Source organism: Crinia signifera, unplaced genomic scaffold (assembly GCF_055691185.1).
Source record: "Crinia signifera unplaced genomic scaffold, ASM5569118v1 HAP2_SCAFFOLD_379, whole genome shotgun sequence".
NCBI lineage: Eukaryota > Metazoa > Chordata > Amphibia > Anura > Myobatrachidae > Crinia > Crinia signifera.
The window spans coordinates 70,808-88,559 of NW_028142272.1; the positions used below are offsets into that span (position 1 = coordinate 70,808).

Sequence of the window (17,752 nt, forward strand, 5' to 3'; positions counted from 1 at the left end):
TACAGATGGGAAACGATCCTCTTCTCCAAAGTACGACCACAAGTTTTAATGTTCACAATTTCCGCCAAAAGGTACCAATGGGGATTGCAGTATTTATAATTATCTACTTTGGAGAGGGGCCCAGTCGAGGTTCATGGTCTGAGTACAGTACCTGTCCATTAGTATGGATAGGGGTTATTTCACTAAGTCCAATTCCTTTGTCCCTTCTAAGCAGGTCAACAAGAACATTTAAGGATATTTATAAGGAACAGGGTACAACACCCTTTGAAAGATTAATTTGTGATTATTGTACTTCCACCAAAGGAGAAAGATATAATCTGATGTATGGATAACATGGTATATTATTCGAAAGAATATCTAAGTTGACGGTATCATTCACTGTATGAACAGGTAACAAATGCAACTGATTGTTGAGTATGCATTAACACACCATTGATGAGTAATAACATGCCAATGTCACCACATGTTTCATATAAGGAAATACTAAATAGTTACTTTTGGAAATTTGTGGAAAAAAAGGATTGTGATTTATATAAGATATCATTATTTTGTTTCAGCAAAATTATAAGTGAGATGAAACTAGATTTTAGGTAAACAGAGGAATGTACACACTTCCACTACCAGGAAATGCCATACAAGATAAAAGTTTATGTAGGATATTGCAACAATATTTTTACAATGCATACGCCATACAGTATGTTCTGCTGAACCATGTGCAAATATTTTTTAAAGGTTTTCGGTTTATCGTATGCACCTTAGATTGAAATGATAAAGTATTTGAGTTTACACTACATATGACTGTTCCAGAGTTTAAAGTTATAAGTTAGGAATAATGGTTTTCACCATAGTTCTAGAAGTTTGATGTTCTTTTTCTTTATGCTAAAACCAAAATTTATAATATTGGTTGAAAATATGGTTTGAAAAGATTACCAATAAAGTTTGAAGATTTTGCTATTTGGGAATAAAGAGAATATATACCAAAATCTTATACAATAACCCATGATGAGTTGAATGAAGTCTTTTCACAGGTCAATCAACATCTAAAAAGAGACATTAATCCGGTTATTAGGAAATATATTCCATTTATCGATTCTCCAGTAAAAATCATATGGATACCACCTTGGAAAATATCTGTACATATATATGGAAATGGTGGTTATTTGGACAATCAACAAGAGACTATTGAGTTTGCACAATTTATGGACAATGTTACTGGACTTTACAATGACATTTTTAAATATGATGGACATGATCTAAAAGCTAAAAAGCAATGAAATATTACAACAATTATTTCGGACTGCATCTCATTACTCAAAGTTAAGTTTGGATAGGAAAAATGTATAATTTACCCGAGCCAGACAAAGTAATTTACTGATGTTTTCTTTTAAAAGCTGTTGGAATTGCAATTGTACTATATCTGTGTTTTAAGATACTGCTTTACTGTTTTTCAGTTTGTCAAAAACGGATAAAGAAAGCTTGTGAATCCTCTAAATATAAATCATTGCAGAAGAGTCTGGTAAAAAAGGTCCAACAGCAGTCTACCTTAATGGAGATGCGCCAACAGTCCGCCAACTGGACACAGCCAAGGACCAACTCACTTGATAGGGTGTAGCATCCTACTTGTGGAAACAAAGCCATGTTTTCTTTTTTATGCCATTAGAGTAGACTGTTATTGCTTAGACTTGTTGGGCAGAGAAATTGTAATGCCAGATAATTCTGTAGTGTTTGATTATTATAAAGACGTGGGGAAATGATAACTTTAAAGAAGCTTAGCCATTGTATTTTGTTATAATAATCAATAATGTTTCAATATAAGGAAACTAATTCTTAACATATTAGCTTGTAACTGCAAAGAGAAAGTACCTGCACTCTGGTTTTTCAGAAAAACCACATGTCAGCTATCTGCGCTCATCTCAGAGTCAGACTAGACAGCCAGAGACCACAAAGATAGATGTGCTAAGAGATTGTAGCTCAACAGACGTGCAGATAGGAAACCAGAGCTGTATGAAACTATAAGATTAGATTAGGGACGCTAGACATTGCACGTACTCTTATGTTTTATCATATGTATGGGGGGGATATTTTGTAGTCTGTAAGCCCTGTGTTGGGCAGGATATGTGTGGGCGGCCAACTATGGCTGCATATAAATATGCAAGTTGTTCACAAATAAAGTCCAGAATGCTTTGAAGACATAACTGGATGGTGGTGTCTCTCCTCATTGTGTTCTCACCAATGCATTGGTAAAAGGTATCTGAGAGGTGACCTGATTAATTGAAGGGATTTCTTAGTGCTTCAAATAGCGATATCACTACGATGGAACACATTACTTGTCTACAGAATTATTCTGTTTCCGCATTTCATACTATATGGTCCCCTTGATTTAATTTCCACTTCTCCCCATCCATGGACTCTGCTAGGTAATCTTTGTATTATTGTTGCTCATTTTTTCATTGTTTTGTTTTTAATATACTCATAATGTTGATTTTTTTTTGTGTACCATATCTCTGAAAATACTGTATTTAATTTTTTTGTTTCTTGTCACTGCTGGTTATGTTTATCGGTACAATACTAAAGGTGCCCACACACACACCGATCCCGGCGTGCATTGTGGGCTTAACTAGCACACATAGCATCGCATCGTATGCCTTGTGCATGCGATGCGATGCTATGCTATAAAAAGCTAGTACAAAAAGTATGTGCAGCACATACTTTTTGTACTGTGCGATGAGGTGCCGCGGGAGCGCGCACCCCATCGCATAGCATCGCCGGGATCGGTGCGTGTGTGGGCACCTTTAGTTCTTTGTCTGTTTTTCCCTGTGTGAATCTTTATTCTGCATAAGTAAAACAAATACACTATAAAAAAAATAATAATTTAAATGGACAAATCTATCCAAACTTTTTTTGTAACTAAACTGTTTATTAGAGAAACTGATCAGGTATACAGTTCAATAAACACACTGAGGTTTGGGACTATAAATAGAAGCCCCAGTGAGAAGCCCACAAGCAGGACATCTTAACTATGACATCCCAACATGAACAATACACATTGGGGGTTATTCTGGTTGGTTTACAAAAGCAAACTCCTTCTTTCATAGACAAACACATGTGCACTGCAGGTGGGGCAGATGTAACATGCGCAGAAAGTACATTTGGGTGAGTTATTTTGTTTCTGTGCAGATTAAATACTGGCTGCTTTAGTCTTACAATGCAATTTAGATTTCAGTTTGAATACACCCCAGCAAAATGAAACTCTCTCTGCACATGTTACATCTGCCCCACCTGCAGTGCACATGGTTTTGTCCATTAAAGAAGGAGTTTGCTTCTGCAAACCAGCCTGAATTACCCCCATTAGCTAGAGCAACCCGCTGCCTTTGCATATGGCACAGACAACGCTGTCCTACAGTATTCCCCAGCAGCAAGAATATATTTATTAGCCAAATATACTGTTTGATAATCTTCTCTGATGTAGTTCAGTTATCATTGCCAGCTATACTCAGGATCTGAAAGAACTTTCTTACATCGTTCACAAAAAGGTTTCGGGCTCCATAATCAACTTCTTTATTCAGCATTTACGCTCTTGCCAATCACATCTGTATGCAAGTCTTGCCAAAATAGCTTCCACATATTAACCCTCTCTTCACATCTTTAGACAAATTTTGTTCTAATCAATGAATATGCTATATGCAGTACTGCAGATCATTGGTTTATCCTTTGAAAGCGGATCCAACCTATTGTTTTTATTTATTTATTGGTGATCAATTTGGGGTGATCGTTTATCTAGTAGCATAGCTATCTTCACATTGGATTTAGAAGTCATTCTTATTTTAGCTCAGTTGCTTTATGGGATCTTTTATGAGAAACACTTTTACACCCAAATGTTATTGAACTTAATAACAATACAGGTGCAGGGATTTTCTGTGACTTACCTATTAAACAGCCTTCCCCTAACGGCAGAGGGGGCCTTGATGGGCGTATTCTCCCCCAACACACCAATATTACCCGATAGTAAAAAAATGATGCTTATAATCTCGGCAGTGGCCCGCAAATGTGTCCTACATCAATGGATCCTCCAACCATTCCACTGTTTAGGGCGAAACTTTTCCATATCTTTCATATGGAGTGTGTAGAGACATCCCTTCAGAAAGTAGAACGCATAGAGATTTTTTTCCAAAATATACAAAGGTTTGATTGACATCAACACAATTCTCATATTTTGTGCTCTATACACCACCACAATGTATTTGAAATGAAACAAACAAGATGTGCTTTAACTGCAGATGTTCAGCTTTAATTTGAGAGTATTTACATCCAAATTAGAAGTACAACGGTTTCTACATGTGCCCCCCACTTTTTAAGGGACCAAAAGTAATGGGGCAATTGGCTCAAAAGCAATTTAAAGGACAGGTGTGGGCTATTCCACATATAGTCCATCATCAATTAGGCAGGTAAAAGGTCTGGAGTTGATTCCAGGTGTGACATTTGCATTTGGGATCTGTTGCTGTCAACTCTCAATGTGGCCACATCAACTGTTTGGAACATTCTTAAAAAGAAAGAAACCCCTGGAGAGCTCAGCAACACAAAAAGTTCCAGAAGACCACGGAAAACAACTGTGGTGGATGACAGAAGAATTACTTCCCAGGTGAAGAAAAAACCCTTCAAAACAGTTGGCCAGACCAAAAACACTCTCCAGGAGGTAGGTGTATAGGTGTCAAAGTCAACAATCAAGAGAAGACTTTACAAGAGTGAATATAGAGGGTTCACCACAAGATGTAAACCATTGGTGAGCCTCAAAAACAGGAAGACCAGATTAGCGTTTGCCAAACAACATCTAAAAAGGCCTTTGCAGGTCTGGAACAACATCCTATGGACAGATGAGACAAAGGTCAACTTGTACCAGAGTGATGGGAACAGAACAGCATGGAGAAGATCAGCTTGTACCAGAGTGATAGGAAGAGAACAGCATGGAGAAGAAAAGGAACTGCTCATGATCCAAAACATACCACCTCATTAGTGAAGTCACATTATCAATAAAAAAGATACAAGGGAACCAGTTCCATTGGCAGCCATACATGCCCACGCCATGACACTATCACCACAATAAAAGCAGCAGGATGAATTGGATGAAAGTGTTTTGGGCAATATTATCTACATATGCAGTCAAATGCTTTAGAACTGATTGGACGGCACTTCACAGTGCAGATGGACAATGACTCGAAGCATACTGCAAAAGAAACCAAAGAGTTTTTTTAAGGCAATTAAGTGGAATGCTATGCAGTGGCCAAGTCAATCACCTGACCTGAATCCGATTGAGCATGCATTTCACTTGATGAAGACAAAACTGCAGGGAAAATGCCCCAAGAACAAGCAGGAACTGAAGACATTTGCAGTAGAGAAACAGAAAGAGGTGACCCTAGGGACACTTAGGAGCGCTGGAGTATTTCACTAGAAATCTCAAATATGGCTTTTACACCGGGCAAGACTGCTGCTGCTTTTAAAAAAGAGGATGTGTAGCCTCTTATACAAAACAAAAAAATATAAAAAGAAACTTTGGCCCAATATGGGTCGCTGTCGCTTTAAGAAGCGCAGTCTTGTCGGTATCAATGAATATATATTCAATCAGGTGTAATTCAATATATTTATTACAATCTACTGATACATAAAAAAAGAGAAGTGCACTTCCCAATTACAATAATAATTCATTTTAAAAAACACATACTAGACATTCAACATATAACATATACTACTGGAAACTTTGTCCTTGAGGCTAATGTTCATGAGGCTTAATATGGGCTTGGATTTAGATGTCATAATGTAACAGTTCCTTTATATACTGTATTCCAAGGAATGAGGCTTGGAATACAGGAAACAAAATGGCCGCCGCCCTCTATAAATACAAGGGAACTGAAAACGAGGCTTGGATGCTAAACCCGGAAGTGCGGGGGCGCGAGACGCGCAAACCGGCATGCCTTAAATATGAGTTGTGTATCTGTGGTAGCTCAAACTGAGGAAGCCGCCGATCAGTATCTGAGGCGGAGAAACGCATTTTTGAGCTTACTATCAGTTCCTGGAAGGCACCAGCAGTGCCAGGACTCTCTATCATTGGCAGAAACAAGAGACTGTGTCCAGTTACATCACTGGTAAAGGAGTTTTTCACCCACAAGAGAAAGCATTGCCTGAGGGGATCATACTCAATCATTTCATCTGCTGGAGTCCAATAATCACACAGGACTGGTAACTATAAAGGATTACAAAATGCCTTATATAAAGGAACTGTTACATTATGACATCTAAATCCAAGCCCATATTAAGCCTCATGAACATTAGCCTCAAGGACAAAGTTTCCAGTAATATGTTGTATGTCTAGTATGTGTTTTTTAAAATGCATTTGCAGTAGAGGCCTGGCAGAGCATCACCAGGGATGATATCCAGCGTCTGGTGAGGTCTACGCGAAAGTCTGTAGTTAACGCACATCTTGTTAGGTTCATTTCAAATCCATTGTGGTGGTGTATAGAGCCCAAAATATGAGAATTGTGTCGATGTTCCAATATTTGTGGACCCGACTGTATATATACAAAAACATTTCATAAAAAGTACAGTAGGTATAATTCACTTCAACATGTCCACCAGTGGCCACCACCGTGGTCTGTTATGCAATATACCAGATATACCATCAGATTAATTCAAAAAGATTATAGGAATTATTCCAAAATTGAAGATTAATGCCTAGATCCAAACCTTTGCAAACTGCCCTTTTCAGATACAGTAGAAACAGAAAGGCAGCAACTTTTGACATTTAAAGATCATGAAGGGCATGGCTTAGATGCCTGCAATGGAGGGGGGGGGGGGGGGGGCAAACACTTCTAGTTCTCCTCATCTGAACTGTGTGTCTAACCATCTTCTGTTGTGCAGGAGAGTAGCAGTTGGACCCTACTTTATTTGGCAAAGCTGCTGCTGTACCACTCCATAGGCATCTCCATCTCCCAAACTTCTCTGTTATCGCCTGGATGAACTTTCCCCATCTTCCTAGGGAAAAAGAATCAAAATCCATGGAGTCGGCCTTTAACTACCTGGCCAGCAGCTCCATGAGGTCAGCCTCTGTAGTGGTCTCCTTAGGTACTGTGTCCAGTACCTTTTTAAATATGGTTGAGCCACCATCTGAAAGCTCAAACTCCAACACAATCCTGCAGGGAGCCCCATAAATTTTCCACAGAGTCCTTGTGTTTTCCGTAGTTCTGTCTGCAGTCTGGAGTCCTCAGTACCAGTCCCCTTGCTGCTGCCTCTGGGTAAGCTGACCCTACTTCCTCATGATCTCCCTCCTCCATACTACAGGGGATGCTCAAACCTCTCTCTGATAGACATATCCATGACAAAACTCCTTCCTTTCCTGAATGATATGGATCTCCTTATACATTGGAACGACTGTCTCCTGAAGCCCTGTAATTCTCCTCTTTGGCCTAAGGATACACTACTAGCGCTCCATTTCTTCCACGTGAAAGCTGTGATTCTCCTGGTTACCAGGGCTGATAGGGACTCTAATATCACCGGCAATCTCCACCTATTTCTCAATTAGATTGCTACAAATCCCTAACCATTGTTACTTTCAACCTATTAAACATTTCTTATATTCTAATGCGGTAGGATGGCTCTACATATGTTGCATGCATGCTTCAAATACACAGGGTCAAAGCCTTTGGGGGAGTGGCATATCTCAGTACCCTGACCATCCTCCTTAGATCATGACAATTACTTGCCTCTGAGTGGCTGCAGGTGTGTTAAACCCAGAACCATATCGTAGTTTGTGTGGACGCAATCAGTTTTAATATTTCCCCCCCTTTTCTCTTTATTTCTTGTGGCCATATTTGCCCTTTCAAAATTAAGACTTGTGGGGTGCTGATGTACATGTTTCATTGTTGATTGTTTGATACATTAACCCTTTATAGGTTTTTGCTTAAGTCCATTGTTAAGTACATAGTAGTTTGCATCATCTATGTACATGGTTGGACTTGGTCCTGTCCATCCCAAGTATTACTGATTTATATTACCTTGTCGGCTGTGGCCAATACTACTGCATAATACTGGGCTGGGCTGTGTCCTTCCTTTTCCGGAAACTACTTTCTTATTATTCCTCCAATCAGTACAGGGTTTTATAAAAATATACTAATGAAACAATAGAACATTTTATTACAGAACAAAGATCTAACCCAAATCCCAGACTAAAGAGCGGATATTAGCCCTTATTCAGATCTGATCGCATTACAAATTTGTTCTCAAAATGGGCAAAACCATGTGCACTGCAGGTGGGGCAGATGTAACATATGCAGAGAGAATTAGATTTGAGTGGGGGTGTGTTGAAACTGAAATCTATATTGCAGTGTAAAAATAATGCAGCCAGTATTTACCCGGCACAGGAACAAAATAAATCACCCAAATCTAACTCTCGCTATACATGTTACATCTGCCCCACCTGCAGTGCACATGGTTTTGCCCATTTTGAGAACAAATTTGAACTGCAGTCAGAACTAAATAAGGGCCATTGTGTACAAATAAAAAAAAAGATTTTTTTTTTATGGTAAGAGATCACATTACATCTAAGTAAATCAATCAAACCACACTCACTATAATATAAATAACAGGTGGTTTCAACAACTACGGCATATGCTGAAGCTGGACCTCACTCAATAGAAGCATCAAATGAAATCAATAGAATTACTTCCTGTTTGCTTTTTGTAAGCATTGTGTGTGGTTATGGATGCATCATGTGAGACAAAAGGATTGATATCTCCTTAGATGAAATAATGTAGGCAGAGCAATTAGACCATTTAAAAACAAACTCTACCAGCATCTAAGAAACATCAGAATCGGATAAGAGGATCACAATGTACCACAACATTTCAAAGATTTTCATACCTTCAAGCCCATCAGTTTACATTTTTGAATCATAGAACAAACCTCCATAAACAAGTAGGGAGATTATCACATATAAGCCCTCTCCGGGAGCAAATTAAAATGGTTTTACACTCTAAAACCATCAGTCAAATGGACTAAATTTGGGACTTCATAGAGGATGGTTCAGGTAGAGCATAAGCTCCAGGCAACACAAAATTTCAGAGGGCGCCATATAGGCTGCTCCCAAGACCCTTGCCCACAGTGCAGCTCCCTTGTAGTCTGACCAAGCCAGCACAGACTGGCAAGGCAAACACATGCCTTGTAAATATTTGCCCCTTTTAAAAACCACTGGAGTTCGACCGGCACGTCTGCCGAACTCGGATTTTTATTACATCCCGCCGGGGGGATACGGTCATTGGGTCACCAGCATGATGGTAGACAAGCATTAGGTCGACATGACTTAAGGTAGACATGGTCATAAGGTCGACATTGGTAAGGTCGACAGGGTCATTAGGTCAACATGGGTTTTTTCACTGTTTTTTGAGCAAAAATGTGCCGGCAGGCGATATTTCATGCCCTACTATCCACTTGGGCGTGGTGGGAGAATAACATAGTGTGCCTGAAGCATGGCGAGCCATGCCAGGGGACGCAGTGCTATGTTTCGGTCTCTATGTCGACACATGTGCCGACAGGCAGCATTTCATGTCCTAACATCCATTAGAGTGTGGTGGGAGAATAAAATAGTGTGTCCAAAGCATGGCGAGTGCAGCAAGCCATGCGAGGGGACACGGTGGTGCGTATTAGTGTTGACTGTGTTGACATTCCAGTAAAAAAAAAAAAAAAACAACATGTTGAGTTTTCAATGTCGACCTTACCCATGTTGACCTAATGACCCTATCGACCTAAAGTCATGTCTACCTTCCTGCATGTTGACCTAGACTCATGTCGACCTAAATGCATGTCGACCTAATGACTGTCTAACAACTTGCAGGTGACTAACTGACCCCCACCCCCACCGGGGGAAGGAACTGACAAGAACTAGCTTACATATGGGAAAATAGGGTATGGCTCTTTGAATAAAGCCTAGTGACAGAGGAGATCTCTTGTTTTTCTGAGTCGGTGCAGAGTCTAACCAGAATGGCATAACAATTTATTGCTGTATTTTGGAATCACAATTTCCTGTATTTAAATTAAATATATTTGCAATGCAATTATTTGAGTGCTGAGAATGTATGATTTTTTTTATACAGTATTTAAATGGTGTGGTAACATACCTCCGGCAATGCAGATGGTTCCACAGATAACTTAATACCTTGTAGAAAAAAAGTATTGCAAACTTTAAGCACTTTAGAATACTTGTAAATCAGAACAATTACAATAAACTCTACAATTTAAAATGGAGTCATAATATGGTTTCTTAAGGTACGTACACATGGGGGGAGAGATATTGCTAGCAATATATTGCTAAAGGTGCGTACACACGGGGGAGATATATGGCTCAGCCATATATTGCTAGCAATATATGGCTGAGCAATATATTGCTCAGTTTCTCCTTTTCATCAACGACCGGAGATAGTCGCTAATGAGAAGGAACCTCTGCCGGGGGAGCCGCAGAGGTAATCAGCTGGTCGCAGGAGCTTGCGAGGATGTGCTACGCAAAAAAAAGAGAATACTAATAAATCAGAACAGTTATAATAAACTCTACAATTTAACACAGAGTAATAAGGTTTCTTCCTATGTTTATCCAAAAATGTAAGCGCACCTACCACAGCAAGGTGGACCTTTATCAGGTGGATCCCTAACCTCCATAATATTGACACCTTCTATAAATGTATTCAGATCTTACCTTTCATTCTTGCATTCTAAAGTGTAGACTTCTATGCAAGGATCATACTTTCATTAAAACAACAAGACGGGCAGGTGAGTGGGGTTTTATTCCAGACAGAAGGAGTATGACAGTCAGATTGATTATACTATCTCTGCACAAGCAGGATATCTGTAAAACTTTAGAACGGTTTTCCATTTCACAAACACTTGTGTCCCTAGTATTCTGGATCGCAGTCGTCCTTTGTATGTACAATCTGCAAGTAGATCAATTGCTCTAATATCCAGTCCATCTATGAGCCACTGGGGTCGGTGGAGAACACCAATGTTCCCTTTAATTTTACGAGGGCTGTGTGCGGCAAAAGATTTTGGCTGTGCGACTTTGGAAGGAAATTTAAATTTTTGTGCGTCACTTATATATAACTGGAAAATGACGTTCAGCATTTGTGTTACTTTACTTCAAAATGATATTAAACATTTAAACATTCAAAACACAGCACACAATGTAGTTAATGGGTGAAACACACATTAATTGAGTCCACAACTGCAAAAAGGGACCACTGCTGCTTTGTGCGCTCAGTTGTAATGTCTGTGCGCACGCTCGTCGAGTTGTGTGCGCGCGCACGTGCGCACAGCTTAGAGGGAACACTGGAGAACACCAGATAACAGGAAATCATACTTGTGTAGTTTCACGGCGGCAGTTAAGTAGTTAGCGTAGCGTCCCTGTCAGAATCAGCGTAGTGTTCCTGCGGCCAGCGTAGTCAGCGTCCCTGTCAGTATCGGCGTAGTGTTCCCACCCGTTCGCAGCTAGCCGGAGCTAACATAGTTAGCGTAGTCAGTCAGGTGTCCCTGTCAGTATCAGCATCAGGTTTGCGGCTAGCCGGAGCTTACGTAGTTAGCGTAGTCAGTCAGGGCTTTTTACATTGTGGGGAACCATTGACCATTTTAACCTGCCTGACATGACAGGTGTGAATGTGTTCCTGAAACACCCCCACTATCCACGCCAGTCAGAAGCGTGGCGAGCTTAGCGAGCCCCGCGTGGGGACGCGGTACACGTCTTCCCGACCTTCTCATAGCCCCACTATCCACATTGGTGTAAAGTGTGGAGAGCGCAGCAAGCCACCGAGCCCGAAGCGTGGCGAGCGGATGCGGAATACACGTTAAGTAACCCGCTTCCCCTCGCTGCGCTCGCCACACTTTATAAAGACAACTCCATGCCAACGTGGATAGTGGGGGTATGAAAAGGACGGTAGGACGCGTACCGCGTCCCCTCGCCAAGCTTCAGCCTGGCGTGGATAGTGGGGGTTTGAAATGGAGGCATTCTTTATTGTGCATGAGATGCACTTGCACACTGCACCCCTCTTTTGTGCAGAAGACGCACGCGCTACCGAACCCCTAACCCTGTCCGCCTCCCTGCATCTCAGACAGATGGAGCACCTCTCCGCCAGCGCAGGGGATATGGTAGTTAACAGGGCTGTGTGAGAGGCGCCCACAAGGCTTGCCAGGGACAGAGCTGCAGCTCCCGGGGACAGTACAGTGACTAGCTGCCTGACGGGGACACTAAGCTGACTACGCAGTGCTGCCGCGTTGTCCCTAGGCTGACTACGCTAGGCAGCAGTTGGGCTACGCTGACCATGTAGCTTAGCCTACGCTGAAAACGTAGAGTAGCCTGCCGCCGTGAAACTACACAAGTACCCAGAAAATTCCTTTCTCTGTATGCTTTAACCATGTTTTAAGTAGGTGACAGGAATGGGGGCTTCTCAGATATCTAAATGTAGCCCTAGTAGTCAGGAAGTGACTCCATCACAACACTACAATAAAATACATTGGAACCAGACCTGGGTTACACATGTAAATTCTCTAGGCCTGTTTCAAATGTTTCTGGGGAAATAGGGGAAAAAAGTGTCTGGAACAAACCATGATGCCATGCAAGGAGAGCAAATGCAATTATATTTTTACTGTGAAGGGTAAGCACTGGCTGCTTTTGGATGTAGCCCACAAATGTTAGCATTATTTTTTCATTGTAATAAAAATTTTGGTTTGGACACACCCCACTGAAATCTAATGCGCACATGTTACAACTGCCCCAGCTGCGCTGCACTGTATTACACTCAGTGGTGGAACACGAGCGGTAAGTCCATATGCAAGAATATGCTTTGGGCCCTCTCCTGTTGATAATATGGACACTATTCTGGTTCACTCGCAAAGGCAAATTCCTTCTCAAATGGACAAAACCATGCGTACTGCAGTTGGGGCAGATGTAACTTGTGCAGAAAGAGTTAGAGTTGGGTACTTCAAAGTGAGATCTATATTGCAGTGTAAAAATAATGCAGCCAGTATTTTCCCTGCACATAAACAAAATAACTCACCCAAATCTAAATCTCTCTGCATATGATATGGGGGGGGGGGGGGGGGGCAAGATGTAACATGTGCAGAGATTTAGATTTGGTAGAGTTAGTTTGTTTCTGTGCAGGGTAAATACTGGCTGCATTATTTTTACACTGCAATTTAGATTTCAGTTTCAACACACCCCACCCAAATTTAACTCTCTATGCATATTGTGAAGAACCGGAGTAACAGAGCCTAATCTCAGAGTGTACTCCGGGACTTCTGGGTCAGGTCATGCAGACAGGAGACAGACTAATATATAAAAATATATTTATTAACAAATTACTTACTACAAGCTCTCTAAATCAGCTATAAATAAACACATTTGGAACTAGCAATATAACACCAGGTCCCAATAGACATCAGATTACCATCACACTTGCCAGCACTCTCCCACACTGTCCTGTCCAGATGCTGTATAATTGTCCATGATCACAGGAGATTGGTGAAGTTTCAGTATAACAGAGTCAGCAAGTCTGTGAGTCCAGAAGGTTAGCATAAACCAGGCAGAGCAAACAAGTCTGCAACCCCAAGAGAAGCTGTTAATCCAGTAGCCACCATGTTCCCAGGCACAGTCCTAAGCACACTGGCAGGAGCCGAGACTCCAAGGCCAGTAGCTTTTAGAAGCAAAATCACCCCCCAGCTCTCTTGTCTTCTCTTTTTACAAACTGACCCAATTTCCACCATTAAAGTCCCTCCTGCAGTGGGTGGTCTTAGGAAAAGGTCTCCCTTAATTGGTAGAGCTCAATGTGGATCTGTAACAGAGATGAGTCAGGAAGAGATCCCCCCTGCTGTTACCCTGCCACAGTGTCTGACTCAGTCCTAGGGGAGAACAAAGGGATCTTGATGAACTTAATCCTTAGGTGAGGGGGGATGATGGTCCATCACTCCTTGTCTTAACCCCTTATAGTCATTTGTGACATCTGAGGGGCTCCAGGTGCTCCCAGCTTCTGGTATTTACAGTGAGTGACTGGTCCCAAATAAAACATCACACCTGGCCCTGTTTAAGAACTATAGCACAATATTGTCAGAATGGTCCAGGGACAGTCCATTCTGTCACATACCTCCCCCTTCTTAAATCAAGGGAGCAGGGTTGGGTCCTAGTCCAGGACCAGCCATGTGACCTGGACCAGGTGCGATGTGGAGTGAGGGTGGTTGTCCCCTTTAACACTTTCTCCATGTCCCAATGTTGAGCAGCACTAGGTGTTTTCCTGTGTTGGACTGCCTCCAATCCTAACCCATGGTCCTCCATGGGCGTACAGCATACCACCATTGCTGCTACATTTCTTTCCACATAAGCTTTCAGACGATTAATATGAACGGTCCTGATATGTCGGCCACCCTTATCCAGGGCAACCAGGTAATTCATTGGGGTTAACTGGTTCACCACAACATAAGGGCCATCCCAGGTAGCCTGCAATCTATCCTTACGTCCTGGGATAAGCACCATTACTTGCTGACCATGGTGTAACTCCCTGGGTCTTGCATTCTGGTTATACCCTTCAGATGCCCGATCTTGTGCCACATGGTGGCTTTCTTGCATTAAGGCCATTAACCTTGTCATCCGTTCCTGTATATTTGCCATGTATTGCAGGATGGGTTGTTCATGATCAATAAAACTTCCTTCCCAGCTTTCACGTACTAGATCCAGGGATCCTCTGGCCCTGTGGCCATACAACAATTGAAAGGGTGAAAACCCAGAACAGTCTTGTGGCATTTCCCTATAAGTAAACACAAGCTGCTGCAGCGCCTTCTCCCAGTCCCTCCCCTCTGACTGCACATACGTCTGCAACAGGCGTTTGAGAGTTACATTATTTCTATCACCAAGTATGTTAGTCTGCTGATGATAGTGGGTAGTCTTTAAGGGATCCATTCCAAATTTATCCCACAATATCTGTAACAATTCCTTCTCAAATTGGCTCCCTGGGTCTATTACAACCTCTTGGGGATGACCTATCCTTCGAAATATGCCCATCAGGGCCTGAGCGACATGCTCTGCATCTATAGAAGAGAGTGCTACAGCTTCAGGATAACGAGTTGCAAAGTCTACGAGAGTCAGAATATATCTTTTTCCTGTATTACTGGGAAATATAAAGGGTCCAACTATATCTATGGCTACCTGCTGGAAGGGCTCCCTGATTATAGGTAAAGGAGGTAAAGGGTGTCCTCGGGGTACACTTCCCAATCTCTGACAGGTTTTGCACAAGGCTCCATAATGCTTCACATCATGGGAAACCTTGGGCCAAAAGAAGTTTCTCAAAACTCGAGCAAGTGTTTTCCTAACCCCAAAATGCCTGACTGTTGGGATCATATGGGCTAAGGTCAACAACTGCTGTCGATATTTCTGAGGAACCACCAATTGCTTTACGACAGTACTGTGGTCCCCGTCATCAGTATGAGGGGAGATTCTGTACAACAACCCATTCACCCACCCTATCTTATACCCCTTTGAATCGGATAAACCACTATCCGCAGCACTGAGAAGTTTGACTAAGGTTGGATCAGTTTTCTGCATCTTTCTGAATTCATGTCTGTCCACCTCCCCCAGGTCAACTGCTGTATTGCCATTCATACCCATATCATTATCAACAATGGGAAGCCTCACTGCCTGTGGATTGGGTTCAGATGCAGCAGGGGGGTGGGTCTGAGTAAAAGCAGGTGTCAGGGTGGACGAAAATGTGGAGCTAGACTTGATTGAGGGGGTCATTCTCTGGGCTTTGCTCCTAGTCACCACTTGAACGAAATGTGTGACCAATCCCTGTCCTAGATCATTCCCCAGAATGACTTTTGCAGGCAGTCCACTAAGAACTCCTACATCCACAAGGCCATGGTCTGCCCCCCAGTCCAAATGCACACGGGCCACTGGGATATCCTGGACTTGATTCCCTGCTGTGGTGATTCGGACCCTTTCATCCTGCAGGATCTTGTCTACAGACACCAGCTCAGGTTCTATGAGAGTAAGAGAGGCTCCTGAATCTCTCAAACCCTGAACCTCCTGGTTATCCACCCAGACAGCCTGTAAATGACCCTTCATGTTTCTGGGAGTTTGGTACCCCTCCCCCACTATAAGATCCACTACATAAACTCCATCCCTCACCTCTGGTGCATCAGGATGGACATATTCTCCTTCAAATTCCCCTGCTGGTTGGTAGAGCACGTTAACTGGGGCAGGTTGAGTTCTAACATAAGGTCCTCGAGACAGGGTGCAATCCTTCTGCATGTGCCCTGGCTGATTACATCTGTAACATCTCCGAGGATAGACCTGTTGCACTAGTGGGTGTCGAGGTGCTGCATCCCGCTGGTAGTCTAGGGCAGATGACGGTCTGGTTTTCTGGGTCTCCTTTGTTTCTATTCTCTGTACACTGGGTGCCTTCCATCTGACTCGGTTAGCCAGATACTCATCTGCCATTCCAGCTGCTGCCTCTGGATTAGGAGGTTTACGATCAGCCACCCACTCTCGAACCTCTGATGCCATTTTATTTAATAATTGTTCCAGCACCACTTCATTCAGGATTTCTTCAGGGGAATACACGTGTTGTCCATCCCACCACTGCTGGCATGCTCTTTTAAGTTGTCTGGCAAATTCAGTGTGGGAGTCATCCCCCTCAAGATTTAGAGTCCGGAACTTGGCCCTGTAGGATTCAGGAGTCACTTGGAATTTTGCCAGCAGGGCTTTCTTTATAAGCTGGTAGTTTCCCACATCCTCATTGGCTAGGGATTGATAGGCTTGCTGAGCTTTGCCCGTTAAGCTGGGTCCCACATAACAAGCCCACTCTTCCTCATCAATCTGGTGCACAGTCATTAGTTTCTCAAAAACCTGCAGATGAGTATCAATGTCCGTCTCTCCTTCCTTAAATCTGGGCACATCTCCATATCCTAGCCGTGGCTTTCTTCTCCATTCTTCTTGCACCACCTGCCTCGCTGGTTTCTCTGAGTAGATATTCACCCCCAGAACAGTTTGTATAACTCCTGCCCTCTCCCTAGAGGAAGCTCGGTCACCTAGGGCTTTTAATAACCGTTCCAATGTTTTAGAAGTTGTCTCTGGTCTCTGCATTCTCCCTCTCCTTGCACCCACTTCTGGGATTTGCTCTTCCTCCTCATCACTTAGTGCAATCTCCTCTGGGTGAGCTCTGTCATACTCCAATAGGCGAGTGACTAACTCACCCTTTTGCTCAGTTCCATTACAGGGTATTTTCTTTATCTTGCAGAATTCCAACAACTGCTGTTTCCTAGTCCTCCAGTAAAATTTCTCTGCTTCCCTCAAATCATCTATTGCAGCTTCACTCGCCATTCTTCCTGGGATATTTCCTGCGTTATCTAACAGGACTGTTTGTTTCTTGGCTATTTTACTTAACCTGTTCCTGTAGAGCATTGGTGTATCAGTATACCACCCCTTGTGCTCTTCCCACTGTGCGGGACTGCATGACCCCACTGCTTGCCACCATTTGTGAAGAACCGGAGTAACAGAGCCTAATCTCAGAGTGTACTCCGGGACTTCTGGGTCAGGTCATGCAGACAGGAGACAGACTAATATATAAAAATATATTTATTAACAAATTACTTACTACAAGCTCTCTAAATCAGCTATAAATAAACACATTTGGAACTAGCAATATAACACCAGGTCCCAATAGACATCAGATTACCATCACAC

The 17,752-nt window shown here is 42.4% G+C and overlaps 1 protein-coding gene across 1 annotated transcript; it reads right to left on the reverse strand.

Moving 5' to 3' along the window:
• Positions 1–6,932: 6,932 nt before the first annotated feature.
• LOC146055223 (uncharacterized) lies at positions 6,933–17,389 on the reverse strand. Its single transcript, XM_083168221.1, has 3 exons — positions 14,163–17,389; positions 7,068–7,181; positions 6,933–7,023 (listed from the first exon to the last, which is right to left on the reverse strand). Exons 1-3 carry the CDS (start codon positions 17,387–17,389, stop codon positions 6,933–6,935), a joined length of 3,432 nt encoding a protein of 1,143 aa, XP_083024347.1.
• Between the last annotated feature and the right edge of the window lie 363 nt (positions 17,390–17,752).

Excerpts from the sequence above, each read along its gene's own strand:
- LOC146055223 (XM_083168221.1), bottom strand. The coding sequence starts at position 17,389 with ATGGCGAGTGAAGCTGCAATAGATGATTTGAGGGAAGCAGAGAAATTT. Across the intron at positions 7,182-14,162 it reads CTTGATTTAAGAAGGGGGAG|GATTGTGTTGGAGTTTGAGC; the intron begins GTATGTGACAGA and ends GGCTCCCTGCAG. Across the intron at positions 7,024-7,067 it reads CTCATGGAGCTGCTGGCCAG|GAAGATGGGGAAAGTTCATC; the intron begins GTAGTTAAAGGC and ends CTTTTTCCCTAG.